This window comes from Cyanistes caeruleus, unplaced genomic scaffold, assembly GCF_971803275.1.
Source record: "Cyanistes caeruleus unplaced genomic scaffold, bCyaCae1.hap1.1 HAP1_SCAFFOLD_69, whole genome shotgun sequence".
NCBI classification, from domain to species: Eukaryota; Metazoa; Chordata; class Aves; order Passeriformes; family Paridae; genus Cyanistes; species Cyanistes caeruleus.
Window position 1 is genome coordinate 1,813,287 of NW_028255886.1, and position 21,418 is coordinate 1,834,704.

The following is a 21,418-nucleotide window of genomic DNA, read 5'->3' on the forward strand; positions in this document are numbered from 1 at the left end:
ACATGTGGTCATGGAGGGAGAGAGAGTGGAGCAGGGAGAGCAGGAGAAGAGAGGTTAAAAAGAGAGAGGGGGGAAAACAAGAGAGAGAGGGACAGTGGGGAAAACAAGGGAGGCTTAGGAGAGAGGGGAGAACAAGAGAGGAGGAAGAGGGAACACAAAGGAGTTAAGAGAATGGGGAGAATGAGAGAGAGTAGGGAGAACACAAGAGAGCGAATTTCCTGTTAAAATCCAATATATCCTTTTCTATAGCGAATATTCTAATTCCAGTAACCAATCACTACGAGACACCCACTAAAGAATTTACATATAGCCTATAGGAACTACTACATTACCATACAGTGTTATATTTCAAACTCTAAAAGCTTTAGAAATTCTTCTCTTGCTGCTTGACCTTTGGATTCTCTATCTGCAGAAGGACATTGTTTCATCATCAGGGATTCTCCTTTAGCTGGCTAGGCTGTTGTTCCTTGGATAGCACTCAGTATCCCATGACTCAAAGCCAGCTCTTATTTCTATTTCGATTCTAGGCGTCATATTTTCATTTTTTATTTTTGCTAAACAATCATATTCATAAGGTTTCCCTGTTTAATCCTCCCCAACATAGACAGATGACCTTGACTTGACCCCAGACCATGTGGAAGAAGAATCAGATTGGGAAGTGGGTGGGAGGAGTAGGAAGGGGGGATGCTGGAAGTGATGGCATTTGTGTTCCCAAGTCACCGTTGCCTGGGATGGAGCCCTGCTCACCTGGGGAGGGATGAACAGCCACCTGCCTGAGGAAAGAAGGGAATGAATTCCTGGTTTTGCTTCCTTGCACAAATTTTCCTTCCCCCATCGACCTGACTGTGTCTGAGCCCAGGAGTTTGGTCTCTTTCACTCTCTGGATTCTCCCCCATCGGGTGCTGCTGTGCGAGGGGCAAGTGCCAGAGAAGAGAGACAGGGAGAGATGTAGCTGTGGACTGTTGCCACAGCAACAAGTACGGGGAACCCCAGCCCATGTATAGAATCAGACACAGAAACAGGCAGATGTGACTTTACACCCTTCTCTGCTGTTTGCATTTCCTGCAAGCTTTCTGGAGTGTTGCTAGCAATATTTTTGTAATTTTTCAGGTGATTTACACACCACCTCACAGGACACACTCATGGTATCAGGAGAATTATGTGATGTACCGTGGATTCATGTCCCTAGAAAATACCAAGGCTCTAACTGATTTGTCACTGAGTCTAGAAGTGAGCAGTACAGACTTCCATTTTTCAATTTCAAGTGCTCATGGGGAAAGCACAGTATATTCTCACAGATCTTTGCACAATATTTGTTAGTTACATACAATAACAAATCTTATTTACATCACTGCTCAACAGCTCAGCATAAAGAACACAAACTACTGGCTTGTCCATAAGACTACACAAAAAGAATGCAGCAGGTATGTTTTGCTTCCCACTTCAGATGAATCTGGGATTTTTAATTTTTCATTATCTTTCAAGACATAGTTTTCTTGTCATCTCTAAGCTCTGAAGTAGAGTTTGTCATTGTTGAAATCAAGATTAATCAAGGATTAATACAGAAATAGATGTTCTAATCTCTCCTTACACTTTTGTGGCAGAAGCTACTGTCCCTAGGAAGGCTGGCTGGTAATTTCCGTCTGTTCAAATATTTCAAGCAACAACATTTAGTCCCACAATTTGTATTTCAGATAAACAATTTAATGGCATCTTAACATTGTTTTCACAATTTTATAACGTGCATATTTTATTTCTTATGTAGCTGAAATATTTAAATACAAGTAATTCTATTAAAACTTCAGATTTAGAAGCTTCAAAACCATTTTAACATACAATCTAGAACAGTCTAAACAGACAGGTCTAACAGCCTTTAAAAGGCAGGAAAAAGCAAGAGGACTTCAGGTAAAAGTGAATACATTTAAAAGCTACATTTCTTTCACTAAGTATTATGTGTTAACAAAAACAGAGTAAAATTTAAAGAACAGAAGTTCTTTAAAACCAGAATTTCTAATGCCAGAAACAGATTTGGAACAACTTTCTATGTAGTTATATTTCTTTCAAAATTTAAAATTGGCTAATTTGTGTCCCAACATTTTCCAGCAGAAGGGAGGAAAGGTGGAAAATACTCTGCAGGGGGATGTCTTTATAGATCTATAAAGTTTATATGTGTAAAGGAAATGATCATAGAATTCAACGCACTGAGTATGACAGAAAAATGCAACAAAGTACTAACTCTGAGAGAATAACACCCCTATGGTGGCACCCATAAGCAATGCCCAGGCACTGGATATTTCTGCATTTTAAGTAAAGAACTTTGCAGCTTCTTTCATTTTTCTTTTCCTGTCCATTTTGGAAACCGCAGTCCAGTCCGCCTGACGCGTTCTCCTCATTGTTTTGAATCTCAGTGAAGAGTCTGGAGATTTCACATTGGATGAAGTTGGTGTCTAGGAAGGAAAATAAAGCCATCCATTAGCTTGTGTAAACAATCTGATTAACTGTTTGGTTTAATCATATGAAAGGCTAACATACCTTTTTTGGTGCTGTGGAATGTAATTGTGAAGCTTGTGGATAATCTTTGAACAATTTTTTAAACATTTCTTCTTCCGAGACTATGCTCTAATAAATTAAAAAGTTACTTAGTCACACTGTATTAAAAAATAATTTTTCTTTCCCCCTATGGACATTAAACTATATAAAAAAAAGTTAAGATGTCATTATGAGGCATAACAGTTCCATGAAAAAAATGTAAATTATGTACATACAACTACAAATCCAGAAAGAGCCAATTAAATAAAAAAATATACATAAATATTGGCTTGAATGTGGAAGCCTAAACTCTTTATTTTCGTTCTTGGACACAGCAGTGAGCACAAAGAACTGCTCAGTACATTATTTGTTCTCTGACTCTTTCCAGGAGGTCAGTGTACTCAGAGCTGTCTGACTGACTATCCAACTGGAGAAGCACTTTTTGCTTTTTGCTTGTGCTCTCCTCTGAAGGTAGGTTTGTGCTTCTTCCACTTCGCAGTTTATCTACTGGAGGAGTCTTTACAATGTATGTCTGGAAAAGAATTTTTTTTAATATTTTTACATTATATTTTATGGGGTAAGTATAAACCTAAACTCACGACCCAGGTTACAGTCTGAGTGTCCAAGATGACACCTGAGAGATGTGGTGGAACTATTATCTTTCCATCCAAACATGAAGCAAAGACCCAAACAAAGTGGGGTGGGGTGGAAATATCCTTTTTTGGTTGCCAAATGAGGAGAATAAACAGGAAGCTGTGGAAGAACTGAGTTTCATGGCATACTAAGTTCTTCATGCTTCTCTGTAGAAATTCAGATTATTCTGAACTGTAGCCACTGCATATGGACTATATCAAACATCTAAGAAAATGGAAATGAACAAAACTGCAGGAAGAGGCTTTTGGGGAAAGATTGATGGTGATAACATTGGTGTTATTTAAAATAGTCTTTTCACTAGAAATTAATCTGAGAACATTGCAATGGTCCAGTGCAGTCCCTTTTTTGAAAGATAACATCAAAATGGGAGTGGATTTTATTGTTCCAATATGAAAACCACAAGCACACTCTTGACAAGGAAGAAGAGTAAGTTTTGCACTCAGAAATACTTTGATACTTTGACAATTTTTACAGCTATATAATTTTTTTTTCTCTTCCATAGAGAAAAATTGCCTTTTCAAATGGATACTTTTGAACACTAAGTAAAACAATTCTAGAGACATAAAGCAACAACTGAGCAAGAAAAATGTCATATTTGGAACCCTTCCACAAACTGCTGTCTACTATCTCCATGGAATGGTATCACCCTTTAAAATCCCTGGTTATCCCAGGAAGAAAATAAATAAGTATCTACAGGGAATTAAGAAATACAGGCAGAAAAATGCAACAAGAAAAATTCACTGTTAGGAGTTACAAAACTTCAATGTTGAACTGCCCAAGGGGATTCCTGCAGGTACCACAGGAGACACTTTTTTCTTTTCCACCATGTTGACTTCCATAAGAATATAATTTGGAGACTTTCTATTTTTTACATTAATAGATTCACTGTCTGGACCTAAACAAGGTTTAGGAGTCCCAGGAACATAAGTTTAAAAGGTTATAAGTTAAAAGCATTCCAATGTCTTTTGTTGAATGCAAATAAATTATCATGGCACTTCAGTTGATTCTACACATATACACACTACCAAATTCTAAAACCAATTAAAAAGTAAAAGTTACCTTGTGTTTCTTTTCACTTTCAGAAATCATCTTTTGAGAGTGCTCTTTTACAAGATTCTCCTAAAAAAGGATTATGTGATAGGCAGTAAATATTTCAATTCAATTGTTATAAATCTTCTTGGTGTAATTCCAAAACACAGTCTACAATCATCAATTGCTACAAAGATTACACAAATAAATGACCAGATTTAGTACAACTGCAGCATTCAAAATCATGTTTTTTCTGTTCAGTTTCATTTCTTATACAACTTCTCCCAGAGCACAAGGCCAAGCCACACCTCTCACCCACACTGCTCAGTTAGTAAAAAACTCCACCTTCTCTTCAATTTCTGCTTTCAGTTGTTCCTTAAGGGATGACAGTTCACTTTTCAAACATGACAGCTCATTTTCCTAAAAACAATTAAATAAATGATATGGTTAACTATGCACAACCCAGAAAAAATAAAAGTCCAAAATGAAACAGTAATTACTAGGGATACTCATTACATACAAAAGATAATTCTATTTGTTTTTCAACTCTATACTTGAACCTTTGCTTTAGCTTGTTTAAAAGAACCTGAAGTACTATAAGAAAAGGTAATTGATCAGAAGTGTTCAAGGTAAGACCTTAAAACACTTGGGAAAAGAGTGGTGAGAGACTATTTAACTATTTAAAACAAGAATTTCATATTCAAACTGTGAAGCCAGAAAATGACACACAATCTGGAAGAGCAGACACAAACTGCTACTCCAATTTATTCTTAGAAACATTTGGAGTTTTTAGTGCCTAGAATAAGATCTGTAAGAAAATAAAAGCAAATAAATTAGTGGGCTGAATCAATCCCACTAAAGCAGACAGTTAACCCTTCCCCAAGTACTCAATAGGAAGAAGTAAAATATGGCATTTATAATTATATTACTCTTCAAGGGACGTTGGTTTAACACATCTTGGCTCTCAGTGGGGGTGGAGGAAGCCACAGAAGTGGCTTCTGAGAGAGAAACCTGTTCAAAGCTTCTACTGTGTTCAGCAGAGCCAACTTCTGAAGGCTCTGATCATGGACATGTTGTTGGCCTAATTAAAAAAGTCAGTAATGCCTCTGTGATATATTAAGGGAAGAAAAAAACTGCTCACACTTTTTCTTCTTCTTCTGAGGGGTGGAGAGGCGCCGCAGCTGGGACCCTCTTGGCACCATGAGTGGCCACCAGGGCCACGCAGCCGATGCCCCATAGCCAGAACCACGTACCGTGTGGCTGCCACCATCTCAGCACAGCTCCTCATGCACTTTGCCTGCTCAGACGCTTTTAGCCAGCCGTGCTGCCTGCAGAAGGACAGAAGCTGTGGAAGCAGCTTCTCCTTCTCAGTGCCTTGCGTGAAGAGAGGGCTGAACATGAGATGGTGCCTCAGTGGTCGTGGTGGGCACCACGTGGCTGACAGCGGGGGGCATGACGAGCAACACCCCCAATACAGAGCCCAGGTGAGATCAACTTTTCAGCACTGCAAAACCCTACAAGAACTTTCCAATTGATAGAACTTGAGAACAAACGAACCTCCAAAGAATTTTCTCCAAATCAGAGAGAAGGAAAAAGTGAAGACATGTGAAAAGAACAACATGGCAACACTAAAGTCAGTGAGGGGAATGAAGGAAAAGAAGTGCTCCAAACGTCAGAGCTGAGATTTTTCTGCAAGCTGTAGTGAGGACTATACTACAACAAACTGTTTCTCTGTAATTTATGAAGCGCATGGGGGAATGCAGAGATCCATCACAGCCCGTGAGAAAAGTTGCTCATGCTGGAGGAAGTGGATGCTAAAAAGCTGTCATGTAGCGGGAAATTCAAACAAAGAGAGAAGCTGGAGAATCCATGCTTCCAAACTAGAACAGCTCCTCCTTAAAAGACTGCAGCCCCTAAACTAATGACCCTTGCAAAACAGTTGTGCGAAGACTTTACCTTTGGGAGGGACTCACGTGGCAGCAGGTCGGGTGGGACGGCTATTTGTCAAAATTAAAATCACACTGGAAAGGTTCACAGACAACTGTCTCTGGTGGGAAAGACCCCATGGCAGAGCAAGAAACTCCCTAAACAAACTGAAAAAAATATTTTTAGAAGTGACAAACTGATTAAAGATCACATGTTTTGTCTCTGTACTGTCAGTGGAAAAGAAGAAAGGATTAGGAAAAAAAAGTGTTCTAAAGGTTTATGTCACTAAAGGACACGAAATGATTCACACAGACTCAGCTCAATGGTATGACAGGAAAAGCAGTAACTTTATTTTCTGACTCCAGTATTTATAGATTCTTGACAATGCCCAGGGATTGGGTAACTAAATTATCACCTTCCCAATCACACTGGTCATGTGAAACGTCCATCAAAGATGTTTCTTAGAAGGATGTGTAAATATTTATGTTTACAGTTACTTTCCTGGGAAGTAACTAAAACTATGAAAACAAGATCAGAAGGCTTAGTCTTCAGGGCAACAGGTTTATTTTAATTCTGATTACCCACTTTTAATTCTATTTATATTTTCTTGATACTATTTAAAATTGAACCTGTTTTACCCTTAAAGTGTTTTTCTCCTAATCCTTAGCTCATAAGCCCTTCAATTTTTCTTTCCCCTCCTCTGCTCAACTATAGCACAGAAAAATGAGTGAATTTTTTTTCGTGCATGCCTGGCTCTTAGCCAGTGTAAAACCATGAGACAAGGACATCAGCCCCTTCACTGAATTATTTAACATTGGAAAGTACTCCTTAAAGTGCTCTTTCTGATGATAACTGCTTTTGCAGTTTAATTCTATATACTTTTAACTCTGCATCTTTTTCTTCAATCACTTTATCATATTCGTTCTGTGTTAAAAAAATCAAACCAACAACAAACTCAAAACGTGACTAAATTTTACGATTATAGATCGATTCAGTCTTAAAACATCAATCATTCTTTCAAACCAGGCTCTTCAGAAGTTTCAGAAAGCACCATGAACAAACACTGATGCTTCTGCAGAGACTGTAAAACAGAAAATGCTCGATACAGTATTATTTTGCGGACTGGCAGAGAGTGCTGTATTTCCGTGCAGCAATATGTGTTCAGCACCTATGAGCCAGCTGTGCTACTTTTATTAATGACACCTGCTGAAGATATGGTAAAAGAGGGTAATAGAAAGGTAACCTAAAACATGTCAAGCTAAACGGCTGACAGTCACCAAGTAATCGCCCCGGAATAAGAGGCCAAACTGATACTGAAAAATACTGCATTCAGATGGTATCAAAGGAAGCCTGAATTTAAAAAAAAAAAAAAAAAAGCAATTAAAAATCCAAGAAGTTTAGATAAGTGGAGTTTATCTGCCCATAGGCATGTTTTCAAAAATCTTCAAATTAATTTGATTTTAGATGATGAAAACTCAAGTATGTGTTCAGCTTCCTTTTCCCAGACTCAGGCCTTTTTCTGATTTTGAAAGGTTATTAACGTGGTATCACAAAATACAAATCAGGGCAATCAGTAAAATCTCTCACCTTGTGCTTTTCCATAAGTGCCACCATTTCAGTTATCTTATGCTGACATCTGATATCAGTTTCTCTTTGTATCATTGTTGTTTCATCATAAAGCAACCTCAACTTTTCTACCTGTCAGTAATAAATTACATTTCATTCATAAATGTAACAATATATTTTTTTTAAATCTTAGTTTAATTTATCTTCCCCCTGTGGGTGCCAAGTATGTAATCCCAGTTGGACTTCATTTGCTTTTAAGATCTTTTTCAAATCTGACATCTTTTATGCAGATTGTTAAAATGGGCAAGATTAAAGGTACATCCACAGCAGGCAAGTTCACTTCTAACCAAAAGGCCATTTCAAGCTCTCTGCCCTAACATTTCCTAGAATTACCATCAAAAAATGTGTGGGGAAAAAAAATATTAATATGGGAGAAGTTATAATCTAATTTAGTTATGCTGACTTTATACCAAGGGTAGAATTTCTTTGAACTGTATCTTGAAAGAAGTAGTTTTTAACTGGGTTTTCATTTTCAAAGATATATTCAAATACTTTAACTTAAGCACCTAATGTACTAAAGCTTTGCTCATGGGCATACAAAAGAAGTTCCATTTATGTTGATAAGACTGAAATGTAAGAGTAAGAACTCTGGCCAATAAAGCTTCATAAAAACATTTTAAATTAAAAAAAAATAAATTGCAGAAAAAATTAACACCTCTCACCTCTTCATGAAGTTTATTTTCATTCATTTTTCTTGTTTCTATGTCTTTTTGATAGATGTCAACTGCTTCCTTATGTTCTTTGTTCATATTTTCCATCTCTAACTGCAATTTATTCACCTTTTGGGAATGCAGAATTGCTGCTGTTATTTGTTTAGGAATTAATATGTTAATGCTTTTTTTTTACCTCTTATTTTTGAGCAGAAACACACTGTTACTTTTCAGGTATACGATTAAAGTGTTTCCTATTTAAAAGTTCAGCTTTTTTTATAAAGAATTGAACTTTGGCCTGAAGTCAGTTAGAAAATACTCAAAGAAACCATGGCAACAGCATTTTGCAGATTACAGCAGATTACAGTTTTTCCTTTTAAGTTTCTCATATAGATATCCTCACAAAAGTCCACTTCTTTCTTCAAGTGCAGTACCCAAAGCTGGACACAATATTCCCATCGGAGGGATTTGTGACTGCAGAACACATTTAAAGAACAGCCTAAAGTGAGTAATACATGTATATCTTTTAAATGCTTTTCTGTCACAATGGGGTTACTGAACCCTGTTCAGTCTACTATCAACAAAAGAAAAAAAAAAGAAAGGAACTGATTACAAACATAATTAATTGTGATGTGAAGTCCATCTCTTTTAAATGTCCAATAGTCAATGCCCAATGATTAAAAATGGAAGCATCTTCTAAAAACTGTGAACTCATTCCCACAAAATCTGTATCCCCCATCTATAAATCAGTTCAGAATGTATTTAACAAGTATTACCATTAGTTACACTGGGGCTTAAAAGCACTCACCTCATCTTCTACATGATGTTATTTAAACCTACCTTCCCTTCATAAATACTGTTTTTCTTGCTTTCTGCAGTAATTCTCTTTTTTAGCACCTTATTCTGTTGAAATAAAAACCAAGGACTGTATCTTAATAAGTTAATAGAATTATGTAATGGTTTAACTGCATCAGGAATGTCAGAATCTTCAAAATTCCAGCTTTCATCAAGCAAATAACTTTCCATTGTGTAGTTCAGGTTCCACAACAATTCTCCAAAGAATGCTCAAATAATTACTGTGATAATACTGTTTCTTCATGACCTTAAGAAAGAGCTCCTTCTGAGCAACAACAGGGAAAACAAATGAGGTGCAAAATGGGAATTAAAACTAAGGTGCTGCTGACAGAAAGTGTGAAGATGTCATGACAAAATATACAAATTATTTTTACAGTGAAGTTACTACAATTTGTGCTACTGCAGAATTCTTTTCTACTACTGGTAACTGAGATAGTCCTGATGACCAGTAAATAAATAATACTATGTACTAAATGAAAAAAGTACAAGTTTATTCAAGATATTATTTTTGTAATTGTTCTTTTCAAATTAAAGCTAATTTAACAAATCAAGTGATTCCAAAGATGACTCCTTAATTTGCTCAGAGTTAGGATAAGAAAGGAAAATGTTTAAATTACAATACCTCAACAGACAAAAACTGATGAAAAAGTCACCTCAAAATACCATGTGTTTATGTATTTGTGATTTTTAAAATCTCTACACACCTCCTGCTGCAACTCTTCAATGTGTTTGGTTTTATTTTCCACCTGTTTCTTTAAACTATTCATCTGAAAGAGATATTTCAAATATTAATCAGTAAGTTCTAAAAATGACTCCATGTTAGCAATTCCTGTATTTCTCAATACAGGATTCTCAAACATGCACTCTCAAAGCATTCTCAAACATGCACTTGCACCAGTTTGGTTTATTCCAACAGGATTGAAACACAAGCTGACATATTAGGATGATCTGAGTTTTAGCCATAAAGTACTACAAGATGTTTATTAATAGCAGTGACCCAGTGTTTATAGGGTTAAGTAAGAAGAAAAAAACCCAGTCTCTTCAAAATTTTAAAAATACACTTGTATGAAGTTCCCTACAATCCATGAAAAAATGAATTTTCCCAATTATTTTCTAGAATCTGCAACTGCTTTTCTTTTATGGAAATTCCATTTTCAATACCCTTAACCTGAAATTAAAATTGTAAATCTTTGACTTTTACAATGAAATTTTGAAATCCATTCTAATGCCAAAAACCTCAGGTTGCTTTGAAACTATAGAAAGAAAGTGAAAATATTTGAACCTATTTAAGCTAAAACTCACATTACATATAAAAAGCTAATCCAGAGCCCATCCATCAGTCAGTGGGTATATGAAAAAACAGAAATCAAGCAAATCTTTAATATCAAACTTCCAAGCAAGGAGTAAACATCTCAGTGATTTTGCTTGTCTTTTAAAATAATAGGGCTCAGCATGTGGATACACAATGTCACAACTGGCAGCAGCTGTGAAAGAAGAAATCCTCTGGCAGAGATCACATCCCCCAGGCAGAGCTTTGCAGAAAAAAATCCCAACACACATTTTACATTTAGATTATGTCCTACAGGTTATGTAACATATTTTCATGACACATGATGTGACGTACGTTTTCTTCTCTTTCATCCAGTTTACTTTTAACCTCTTCACCTGTCTTTGCCATTTTCTCCTTCAAAGACTCCAGTTCACTTCTAAGGGCCAAATTAACACGCATTGTTAAATAATTGGTAAATATCTACTTATTACCTTTAACTTATTACCTTTAACTTCTCTTTAGTATAATTATAGTATACTTGTAATAGTACATCATAATTAATAATAATGCTGTATTTTATTTTCTAAAAAGATCTGCTAATGTTGATGGGAACTTCATAAGCTGCTCAGTGAAATGAAGCAACATGGCTAGTAAGTCAATATGTGAACAGTCTATACTTTTTTTAAGTAGGAAAAGATGTTCCACCTAACCTAAGGAAAATACATCCTAACCTGGAATATTTTAATGCAGCTATGAAACATGGGAGGTTGCCTGTCTATTGAACAGATGGTACAGAGACTTCAACAGAGAGTAACACCTATCCAGTTTTGCCTTGTCACATTTAATCCATAACCTTGAACTTCCATTTTTATTTCCTTCTCACCTAAGATGTCTAACACAAAACAGAACAGCTTTCATGTAATACAAAACTATGGCAAACGTTGTTCCTGCAGCAACAGGTACTTATAATCTGAGAAAATTTCTACCTGGCCAATAGCAACACTGAATAGTTTCTGCTTAGCTATATATTCTAGAAAAACATTAATCAAAAAAATCCCAGAAAGCAGCATATGAACACAACTATTTCAGTCTACTTCCTTTAACAACATCAGAAATTAATATTTGTTTTTACTTGCCTTAGCTGGCTATTTGCCTCTTCTAGGTTTTCAACTAACTGCTTTGTATTTTCTTCTTTTTTCTTACTATCCTAACTAAAGACCCATGTCAGCAAAGAAAGAAAATTCAAAGTGACTTCTTAAAAAATTCAAACACATCCAAAGCACACTGACCTGCCTTATTCACAAATGTAAATACACTTCCTTTCCAATTCAAACACAAAAAATAGTTCAGATACTCTACAGAACCATGTCATGTTGCAGCTTATCATCTGATTTGTAAAATTGAGTACTGTCCTTTAAAAAAAGCTGGAAGTTTACAACTTGCCTCTTGTTTTTCTTGCAGCCTCTTGAGTTCTGCAGTCACACCATTTTTCTCTTGTGCTATTTGTTCTTTCTCTAGTGAAAGCTTATTGAGATACACTGTTAGTTGTTCATTCTTCAACCTAGTTTAAAACAAATGGCCAAGAGGAATAAGAACATGCATTTTGAAATCTCCTTTTAAATTAAATATACCCATTATCAAATGTTACTCCATGCTGAAAAACGTTCAGGCTTTTATCTACAAATATAAGCTTTGCAGCAAAGTCACAGTGATATAAAAAGCTGACACAAGAAGGAAAGAAAACTAGAGCCAACTTTTATATAAATACAATGCTTAGTGAAGATGATGTAGTTTAAAGCAGGATTAACTATGAATTCAGAAACCTTCTCTTCTTGTTAACTAAGTCAAACAGATATGGAACCATGTATTCCACAGAATACATACAAATAGACAAAATCTATTTTACAAATATAAGTGTATAATTAATGTCATACTAATTAGTTCAAAACTTCCTTTTGAAAACAATCATAGTACATTTCACTGTGTATTAAAATAACTTCTATATAACACCAAAAAAAATTAAATACTATATTTTCAAAATGGTCATACTCCTCTTGTTCAAGATCTGTTTTCAGAGTCAAAAGCTGGTTTAAATAAACTTGTTCCTTTTCAGCTGTACTTTCAAATCATGGATTTCTTTCTGCAAAAAGAAAAGGAAAAGTTTTGAGTATACATGTGTAAACTACAATTCATGGAGGTTATCAGACATGAGCTAACAGCACAAGGCTTTCAGAAGAACCAAACAACATCCATGTCATGGATTATCCAGACTGTATCTTCACATATCTCTGGTGGGATATGGAAGTGGTGTGAGAGAGTGAACTCTGACACCAGTGCTGTAAATGTCCCCTGCTGTAATTAGTTTAATTACCTAGTCTGCAAAACTACTAAAATTAGATTCCTTGGACATAATTTTAAATAAAGACATTTACTTCAGACTCCATAAGCTTTTACATGCATCTAAGTGAAAATCAGAGAATTCCAGTTCTATAAGATAGAACAGAAAGGCAATCAGCAGGGCTGTGTCTTCATCCTTAGTACAGCCACTCTAAGAGTGTAAGAGGCTACAGGAGGACAGAGGATCTCCTGCTGTCACTGTTATGAGCAGAGCAGTTCAGGGTGGGACATTGCTCTGTGTGCTATTTCTGATGTACTAGTGTACACGTTATGATGTGTTACTTCACTATTTATAAAAGCATGTTACTATTGCCCTATTTCAGGCCTCACTGATTTGAAGAGCATTTTCATTTCTCTCTCCAAATTTTTCTCTCTTTGCAAATTTTCTACAGTAGCCTCAAGATCCTTCTTCAGTACAAGTCCTCCAACCTGCCCATTTTAGAAAATTAGTGAAACTTAGACCACTCAATGCACAGATTATAACAATAAGCAGACACAGCAAAATGTACACCTGATTTCACACTAACTTGACTTGATACAGTTTCTTGTTAGACTTGTAAATATAAAATCATAATGAAAATAAAACTCTATTAAGAGTGTACTTCATATAGCTTAAGACTTCTGTGACAGAAAATGGGCCTATGTCACAGTACAGTAGGGTTCAAAGAGGCCAGAGCCAATTACCTTCCTATAAGTAAGCAAAAAATTGGGAAACTTTATATCCAGAGGGAGTGGCATTTGAATGAGCATGAACAAAGAAGGAAATAACCAAAAACCTTGACAATGAAAACCAAAACATGGGAGACAAGAAAAACCAAAACACAAGAGACAAGAAAAACAGTGGCAATAAAGTTCTTCAAAGAAAACACTGAAATTGTGTGTGAGAAAGTTTAGTAGAAATGTTAAAGTTGACTAGATGGTGTTCATTTATGGCATTTAAGGTACTTCAAAAGCAAGAGGAATTTCAATTAAGAGCAAATGCTATAAGATTAATAAAATGAACATTTACCAGAGTTTCTGACAGCTCTTCAAGTTGCACTTCTTTGTCACATTTTACTTTAGTCATCTCCTCTACAACACATGTAATGTAAATTTAATGGAACAGAAATAATTTTTCATATTTGGCAGGCAAAATTAAACCCTTTTCCAATACCCAGTTCTGAAAACTTTCTGGATTAAGTTCAGAAGCTGTAAAGCTAATATATGACTTAATCTAAATGTAGACTTGAAAAAATGATTAAGAAAGACATTAGCAAATCTGTATCTGAAGAGATAAAATTCAGAGCCGATTATGTTTTTCACAGTTATGGCTTCAAACAAACCATGGACTGTAAGACCAGAGTATTCTCCAAGTATTGATGCATCTGCATTGTTCCAGAAAAAAAATCTGAACTGCTAAAGGTGTCACACGGATATGCTGAAAAAGGAAACCAGTTGTTACTAACTTCCAAATGTTTTCTATGTGCAAATTCACAATACTGGTATTTTTTGCAAGTACTCAACACCAAGGTCACATTTGGTGTGGAATTCTCACAGGTCTCATCTTGCCTCGATCTAAACAAGTATTAGCAGTTCACTTTTGAACACTTCTCTATAGATGCCCTCAGTGTAGATAAAAACATCCAACCACATTTCTCATCTGTCAGATGAAACCCAGGGCCATGTGCTGCACAGCAGGAAAACAGTCCTGAAGGCAGATCTCTTACTCTGGGGGCTAGGGAGCACATCCCTAGAAACCACATGATATCAAAGCAGTATTTAAAGATAACCCCTGCCAGCACCACTGCACATCCAGCCAAGTACAGAAACGTTAATGGGAGGGTTTTATCTCTGCTACAAGCCACAGAAGTCACTCCTGGCACCTGCAGTGCTACTAGTCTTAGCTGGAAACCAAAATTACTTCCATGAGAATTCATGCATGGATGGTCTTACTATTGGGGTTCTGCACAGCACTGCCCTTTGGCTGTTCCAGTACCAATGACCACCAAAGAAAATGGAGTCAGATGAGTAAAAAGAAATTTAGGCATTCCTGACAGGTACAGGTACTGTAAAATCATTTCTCCAAGTACTAGAAACAGTCCATTTCCAGAAAACATTTTTATTACTGCCTAGCTCATTTTCTGCCTTTCTACAAGCCTTACCCAGCTCAGCAGACTTATTTTGGAGCTCCAAGGTAAGCAGCTTTGACTTGTCTTCATATTCCTTTAATCTAAGAAAACAGTAATTTAAATTTAAAAATCTAAATTTAAAAATGTATAGTACAAAACACTGCATTTGAAACTTAAAGGACAATAAGACAGTCTTACCACAAGCACTTTAATAACATTTCCCTTTCAACAGGCAGATGATATATCTGCCTGCAACACATATCAAATTTTTCCCTTTTACAATTTCAGAACAGTAGACATTAAAAGTAAACAAATATATACATACAGAAATCTGTATTTCTTAAAGACAGAATTATGAAAGTCAGAGGGGCAAAAATTTACTTTTGATAGACCAGTATCAACCATCACAAATAAAAAAAAAAAACTACATTAAATTCTCTGATTTAGACCACTGTGTCAAAAAAACCTCCAAGTTTCTGCTTCATTTTTAACTGCTCTTTGTCATAGACTGCAAGCTGTAAGATGACTCTCCAAATTTAAACTCTTTAATTTACCTATTTTGCTCCTTTTGCAGTAAGCTTTTCAAATTGGCAGTAGAAGTCTCAAACTCCTCTGTCAGGGCTGCAAGCAAAGCTTCCATTTTTTTACATTCTTCCTCCTGTGCTTCCTTTTCTCCAGTGACCTGAATTAATGTTTTCACTGTAGTCTGGCATTCTGTTTCTAAGTTCTTTTGAGTAACCTTCAAAACATGATATAATCTCTAAACATGTTTTGCAACAAACAGCTACAGCTGTTTCATATCTAAAGTATCCATAATTATTTATGCAAATGCTCATCTAGTCTGTTTACACTGTAAAACTATAGGCAAGGTGTACCTCTGCTTTTTGCAGTGAAATTTTAGCCTCTTCCAGCTCTGCCCTCAAATGTTCTTGACTGGCCTGGGATTCCTTTAACATTTCTTCTTCACGTACTAAGCAAAAATGATGTATGTTTATACTTTTAAAAACAGGATACTTACTAAAAAATGCTGCTAAAAATGGAAAAGTACATACATTTATAGAATTTAACAAAGACCAATGGTATTGACATCATATACTAGAAATACTTTGAATATAGATGGCTTAAAAATATTGAAAATCAAGTTCTGAAAAGTAAGTTTCCTCAGTGGCATCTACCTGACTATGAATCTGCAAAACTGAAGCAACATATTTTCCCCCTGCAATTTTCAAAAGCTCTCACAGCTTGACTCACCTAAAAACTGCCCTGCCATTCCTGATTCCACATGAGCAGCTTCTGCTCCAAACAAAAACAAGGCCTTCAAGGACCCAAAATTCTGCTGCCGACCAGCAACAGAATAAAACTATCATGACCCTGCTTCCTATGCTTCTATAACAATTACATTTAAACACAGCAGACAGAACTCTTACATTTTGCTTCTATTAAGTCAGCAATCTTATTTTGTGACGCCTTCAGCTGAGCCTTGATGTCTTCTATTACACCATCTTTTTCATCTCTCTGTATGGTAATAGCTGAAATCTAAAAAAATTAAGGAAATATCATAATGAAATCTGGAGAAGGGACAGATACTCATTTTCATTTGTACCCCAGGTATGATAAGCAGACATACTGCTGTCATTCAAGTTAGATAAGACTGTTGATCTTAGTCAAATATTGATCAAGTCACATTATTAGTCTAAACAAAAAGATTTTCCAGATCAAAATCAAATCATGAATTCCAGTAGATTAAAGGTACTGAAACATCACTAAACTTAGCAAAATCCGAATTAAATGCAGCTTCAGCTATTTTTTTTGTCTTTTTTAAGAGTACTCAGAAACAATTATTGGGTCTTGCATTGCCCCCTTAGGCACAAATAAAGCTGCACATATTAGATGGTAAAACTGAGCAAACCTGCTTTTCCTTCTGACTGACTTCCAGTTTGCATTCCTGTTCAAACTTGTCCACCTTTTCTGCTTCTTCTTTTACTTTTGAGATACAATAATATCCATAGTTAACATTCTAGCTGAAATGTACTCCAAATTCAATATAACTTGCAGTTTAAGTTTGCTTGTAATTGTACAGCGGTACAATTTGTTTCCCAAGAGAAACTGTTGAGGCAATGTTTGATTGCCTCATAATAAAATATCTTTTTTTGCCAGCTTTCCACAGAATTAGTCCACTACTCCATGTTTGTTACAAGAAACTAACAGAAAAGAGCATGTGAAAATGGAACAGGAACATAGTAGCCTATACATAGAGAGCATATAGCTAAAGTTTCTGTAGCCATACATTAGTGCATTATTATTTAAATAAACTACATGAAATAAGTATTGATCTCTAGTCTGTACTTCACAGACAAAACTTGGACTTTGAGTGACTGTTTGAATAATAAAGTTCCAAATTTGGCCCAGTGGAACAGCAACAGAAGGGGCCAGGCAGTGAATACTGGCAGCATGAATAAAAGAGGGTCCTGGTGTCTCAGTGTGACCTGCTCACCATCCAAGCACTTCACGTCTGTCTGCCCTGACCCTGCATGTGTAATAAAAGCTATCAAGTACAAAATTGTTGAGCCAGCAGCATAAACACAATAAACAGAATTCTCACATTTGATGCTCTTTTCCAATCTGTCCTTCTCTGCTTGCATATGAAGCTTTTCAAATGCCACTGTCATTCTCTAAAAACAAAATTTAGTATTTGAAGTTCAATATTGGAAAACTCTGGAAGTTCTCCAGAGGCTGCTGCCATCCTCAGCCATTCCAAGAAATCACCAGGTAGGCAAAACAGAGTCCAAAAAGAAGACAAGACATTCTGTCAGTCACCCAGCACTAAGCACAGATCACACAGATCACATGGATCTACATCCTACACGCTACTGCATTTTCTCCATTGAATGTGCTTTATATAATACAAAAATGATTCTTGAGAAGGGACTGAAAACCTGACTTTCTGCATCACTCATGACATGATATGCACACATGATGGAAACAAATGGTATCTCAACATAAACATGTAACTCAGCCCAGCATATCCACATAACTCACATCCTTTTTACCAAGTGTCACTTACTTCTATGTCGCTATGAAGTTCCTCATACAATTGTCTTGTTTCATTTTTTTCCTGTTCATCTGTCAAAGCAAGAACATTCAGGAAGGTTTTTCTTTTGAAAAAGAATGCAAGCTGTCCAAGTCATTATGCTTAATCAGCATAATGAATTAAAAAAGGAATTATCAGCTCCTTTCTTATTAAATAAGTCATTATAAAACATGGTGCCAAAAGTTATAGAATCTAGGGAAAACATGGATTTCATTGAAACATTAAGCAAGCTCAGCTTCTAAATTTCCTTCCCAATGTAATTTTTTCTGTGAAAAGTGTAATTCTGGATCAATTTACGTAACCATATTAATTATTATAGTATTAATGTTGTTGAATAATTATGTATCAAAACTGTTAGTATTTGATAAACTGTAATGCAAGGTTTAGCACTGAATTTCTTCCTATCAGCAGATACCTATGACCACAGAACTATCACTATAAAATTGCAACAACACTCCATGTCCATATTTTCCTTCTTTCCTTTCACTTTTGTAATTGATACTATTTTTCCCTAAGCAAACAATTAAGGAGAGAACAGTAAGAAAAAAGAAAGATACTTTTTTGTATCAAAAAAGTACATCTATACACAAGTGTTTCTAGAATTAAGGCTAAAAAGAAATAGACACTTCTTAAGTATCCAGGATCAAGTTAGTAAAATTTTAATGACTATAATAACAATTCTAAATTGCATATAAAGTCATTACCAATCAAGAACATGTTTTAAAACCTCAAGAATTAAACTTCATTAAGTTATCCAACTGTCTTGGCTTGTTCAGTTTTGCAAGAAGAATTCTACTTACTCATTATACCTTGGTGTTAAGACCTTTTTTCCCCACAAATGTGTGAATGGCTTCAAACAGGAAATTCCAGCTCTGGAAATTTGTTAATGAGTGCTGGGAATTTGGAGTAGATTTGACTGACTAAAAACAGGCATGAAATGCCACTTCATACATCTTAATATATTCACAGTGTCTGGATGGGATTGAAAACCTTCAGTGGGCTGACCAGACTTGAGGAGACCTGCATGGCTCTGGAGTACCTGTCAGTGGTTAATCAGGGGTGTTGACACTGCCTCAAACCTGTATCAGTGTTTAGGCACCCAAATAGCTCCCAGGCTTGCAACCTTTCAGCAAACAATGACACTGGCTTCAAAAGCCCTCTGGATTTAGCATTACATACTGATACTGAAATATCTACTGAATAATGCTTCAGGCACTGTTTGGGAACAAATTTAAACAACCCAAATAAATTAGATATGCAGAGTTGATACTTAGCTGACCTCTTCATCTACTTCAGAGCAAAGTTTTACTTGCTGTGAAATTGTATCTGAAACATGAAGAGACATTGATCAATGTATTGCTAAAAAAAGTAACGGTGAAACTGCTAACAGTGTTAACAGATTTGAAACAGTGTTACAGATATGAAACTGTAAGACTACTCATGAAAATTAAAACTCAATATAAAAAAAAAAAAAGTAAAGATTGTGCATGGCAAATATTTTAGTCTTACCTGAATCAGTGATTTCACCATGGTTCGACATATTGGATGGCAACTTAAAATCATCATCTGAGCATTTGTTAGAACCCTGCACAAATTTAAAAATTAGTTTCTTATGGGTAGGTTTGTAAAGAAGGATTATAAATCTAGGAAGAAAAACCTCTACAGATGATGTGAAAATAAATTTTTTCATTAATAAGGCAGCTGCCTACAACTTTCAAAGCCCAAGCTATTGGCAATGGCTTTGGAACTCGCTTGCTTCTTACTTCACAGTGGCTTATCAAATTGTTGGTCTTTTGCAATTTCCTTTATAGACTGTGGCCAAAAGGGAAGCTTTCAATGCAGGAAACTCAGCAGTTCCTGCCTGTCTGTGCACTTGTGCATGGTAAAGAACTCAAGAAGCCAAATTACTTTTTTGAAGACCAGTAGCTGGTATTTCTTTTTTGCTTTACTTCCAATGGCAGTTTTAAGCCATATCTGATTATGTTCCAGCATGAAAATACTCTTTTACAAGGTTTTTAAGTGACAGAAGTTTGTCCTGTAAACAGCATAACTCATCTGCTGTCAGAATATCCCGTTTGAATCTCAACACATTTCTTAAGGAGCTTCGACATGAAAAAATAACTTAATTCCCATAACCCAGTGTGGGCACAGAACATTTTCGCTGCACACTTGATCTGGTGAGAGCAAGACATCAACGCCACTGCTCACATCCTTGTGGGGCACTGCTCGCTTTCTGTGCTGAATTACCCGTATCAAATGCGGACCTATCATCAGTGAAGTAGTTACAACACAGAGCAGATTCTCGAGAAGATGATTCCCTTCAGTTCAGATGGGAAATAACAGCAAAAGTCTTTGGAATTCGAACCCAAGGTGTTCCCCCGGCACCAGTCTAGGCATATGGACAGAAATTATTCCAGCGCAGGAGCCGTCCTGCCCGTGTGTGTGTGTGTGTGTGTGTGTGTGTGTGTGTGTGTGTGCGTGCGTGTGTGCTGCAGCTCGGGTCTCTGCCGGGGCACTCTCCGGGCACAGCTCTATCCCCATGTCCCCGGGGAAGGGCCCCTGCGCTTTCCCCCCGCCCGCTCCTCAGCCACGGCCTCAGGGCAGCACAGCCGCCCTTAGCGGCCCCGCGCTCACCTGGCCTCTGCCAGCAGACACCTGCCCAGCGCTGCGGTATGAACAAGTGAAACCGGTTTTCCTTCTCCATGGCCCTGATAAAGGGGCGGGCAGGCGGGCCCCAGCGCCGGCGCCTCTCGGCGGCCGTGAGGGCGGGCGCGAAGGGCGGGAAGCTGAGGCGGCCCCTCAGAGCCGCTCGCGCCGGGCGGGAGCGCCGCCTAGCGGAGCTGCGCGGGTGCAGGGCGCTGTCCCGCCTCAGGCGCGGCCAGGCCGGACCGAGCGGCGGCCGAGAGGCGAGCGGGAGGCGCGGCTGCCTCGTCACCAAAATGTGGTGTGGTTTGGTGTGGACACCAAAGAGGTTTCGGGGCAGCCCGAGGGGCCGGGCGGGTTAGGGGTGTCGCCGTGGTCGCCGGCAGGGGCAAAGCGGGAGAGGTCTGAGTGGGAATGGGGGAGGGGGTCCCGCCTGTACAGGGAATAAATGGGGAAGCCCCGTTCTCCTGTGACTCCTCGTGCTGTAAATCGCTCCCCCAGAAGCGTCGGTGGATGGAATGTTGTGTGTCGGGCACTGGAACGTTGAGAGCTCTGGAAGGAGCCAAAGCAGCCAAAGTCAAAAGGCTGGAGAGCTCAAGGGAGGACAAACCTTTTCAGTGCGGGCCGCGGTGAGTCTGTG

At 37.2% G+C, this 21,418-nt stretch overlaps 2 protein-coding genes across 3 annotated transcripts; both read right to left on the bottom strand.

The window, feature by feature from the left end:
* Positions 1–1,682: 1,682 nt before the first annotated feature.
* On the bottom strand, positions 1,683–12,100 carry LOC111939911 (synaptonemal complex protein 1-like). The gene is made up of 11 exons (XM_086872681.1): positions 11,983–12,100; positions 11,676–11,746; positions 10,894–10,975; positions 9,974–10,036; positions 9,255–9,317; positions 8,427–8,543; positions 7,726–7,836; positions 4,558–4,632; positions 4,243–4,302; positions 2,533–2,619; positions 1,683–2,447 (listed from the first exon to the last, which is right to left on the bottom strand). Exons 3-11 carry the CDS (start codon positions 10,945–10,947, stop codon positions 2,304–2,306), a joined length of 774 nt encoding a protein of 257 aa, XP_086728807.1. The 5' UTR covers positions 10,948–10,975; positions 11,676–11,746; positions 11,983–12,100; the 3' UTR covers positions 1,683–2,303.
* Positions 11,977–20,902, bottom strand: LOC111943687 (synaptonemal complex protein 1-like). Of its 2 annotated transcripts, none has more exons than XM_086872679.1 (13): positions 20,770–20,902; positions 19,645–19,720; positions 19,415–19,461; positions 18,109–18,167; positions 17,647–17,716; positions 16,954–17,027; positions 16,472–16,580; positions 15,920–16,014; positions 15,599–15,783; positions 15,078–15,145; positions 13,946–14,007; positions 12,589–12,679; positions 11,977–12,100 (listed from the first exon to the last, which is right to left on the bottom strand). In XM_086872679.1, exons 5-12 carry the CDS (start codon positions 17,711–17,713, stop codon positions 12,629–12,631), a joined length of 711 nt encoding a protein of 236 aa, XP_086728805.1. In that variant the 5' UTR covers positions 17,714–17,716; positions 18,109–18,167; positions 19,415–19,461; positions 19,645–19,720; positions 20,770–20,902; the 3' UTR covers positions 11,977–12,100; positions 12,589–12,628. The 2 variants fall into 2 exon arrangements, with proteins under 2 accessions (XP_086728805.1, XP_086728806.1); XM_086872680.1 differs by having other exon boundaries at positions 15,599–15,726; positions 20,770–20,823.
* Between the last annotated feature and the right edge of the window lie 516 nt (positions 20,903–21,418).

What these genes read in the sequence shown, in the direction of transcription:
- LOC111939911 (XM_086872681.1), bottom strand. Translation starts at nt 10,947, where the DNA reads ATGGCAAAGACAGGTGAAGAGGTTAAAAGTAAACTGGATGAAAGAGAA. An exon ending in AAAATAAACTTCATGAAGAG is followed by an intron (nt 7,837 to 8,426) that starts GTGAGAGGTGTT and finishes TATTACTGACAG; the next exon opens with GTAGAAAAGTTGAGGTTGCT. An exon ending in AAGCAGAAATTGAAGAGAAG is followed by an intron (nt 4,303 to 4,557) that starts GTGGAGTTTTTT and finishes ATCCTTTTTTAG; the next exon opens with GAGAATCTTGTAAAAGAGCA.
- LOC111943687 (XM_086872679.1), bottom strand. Translation starts at nt 17,713, where the DNA reads ATGACAGTGGCATTTGAAAAGCTTCATATGCAAGCAGAGAAGGACAGA. An exon ending in TGACTTAATAGAAGCAAAAT is followed by an intron (nt 16,015 to 16,471) that starts GTAAGAGTTCTG and finishes ATTTTTGCTTAG; the next exon opens with TACGTGAAGAAGAAATGTTA. An exon ending in CTGCAAAAGGAGCAAAATAG is followed by an intron (nt 15,146 to 15,598) that starts GTAAATTAAAGA and finishes CTGTTTTCTTAG; the next exon opens with ATTAAAGGAATATGAAGACA.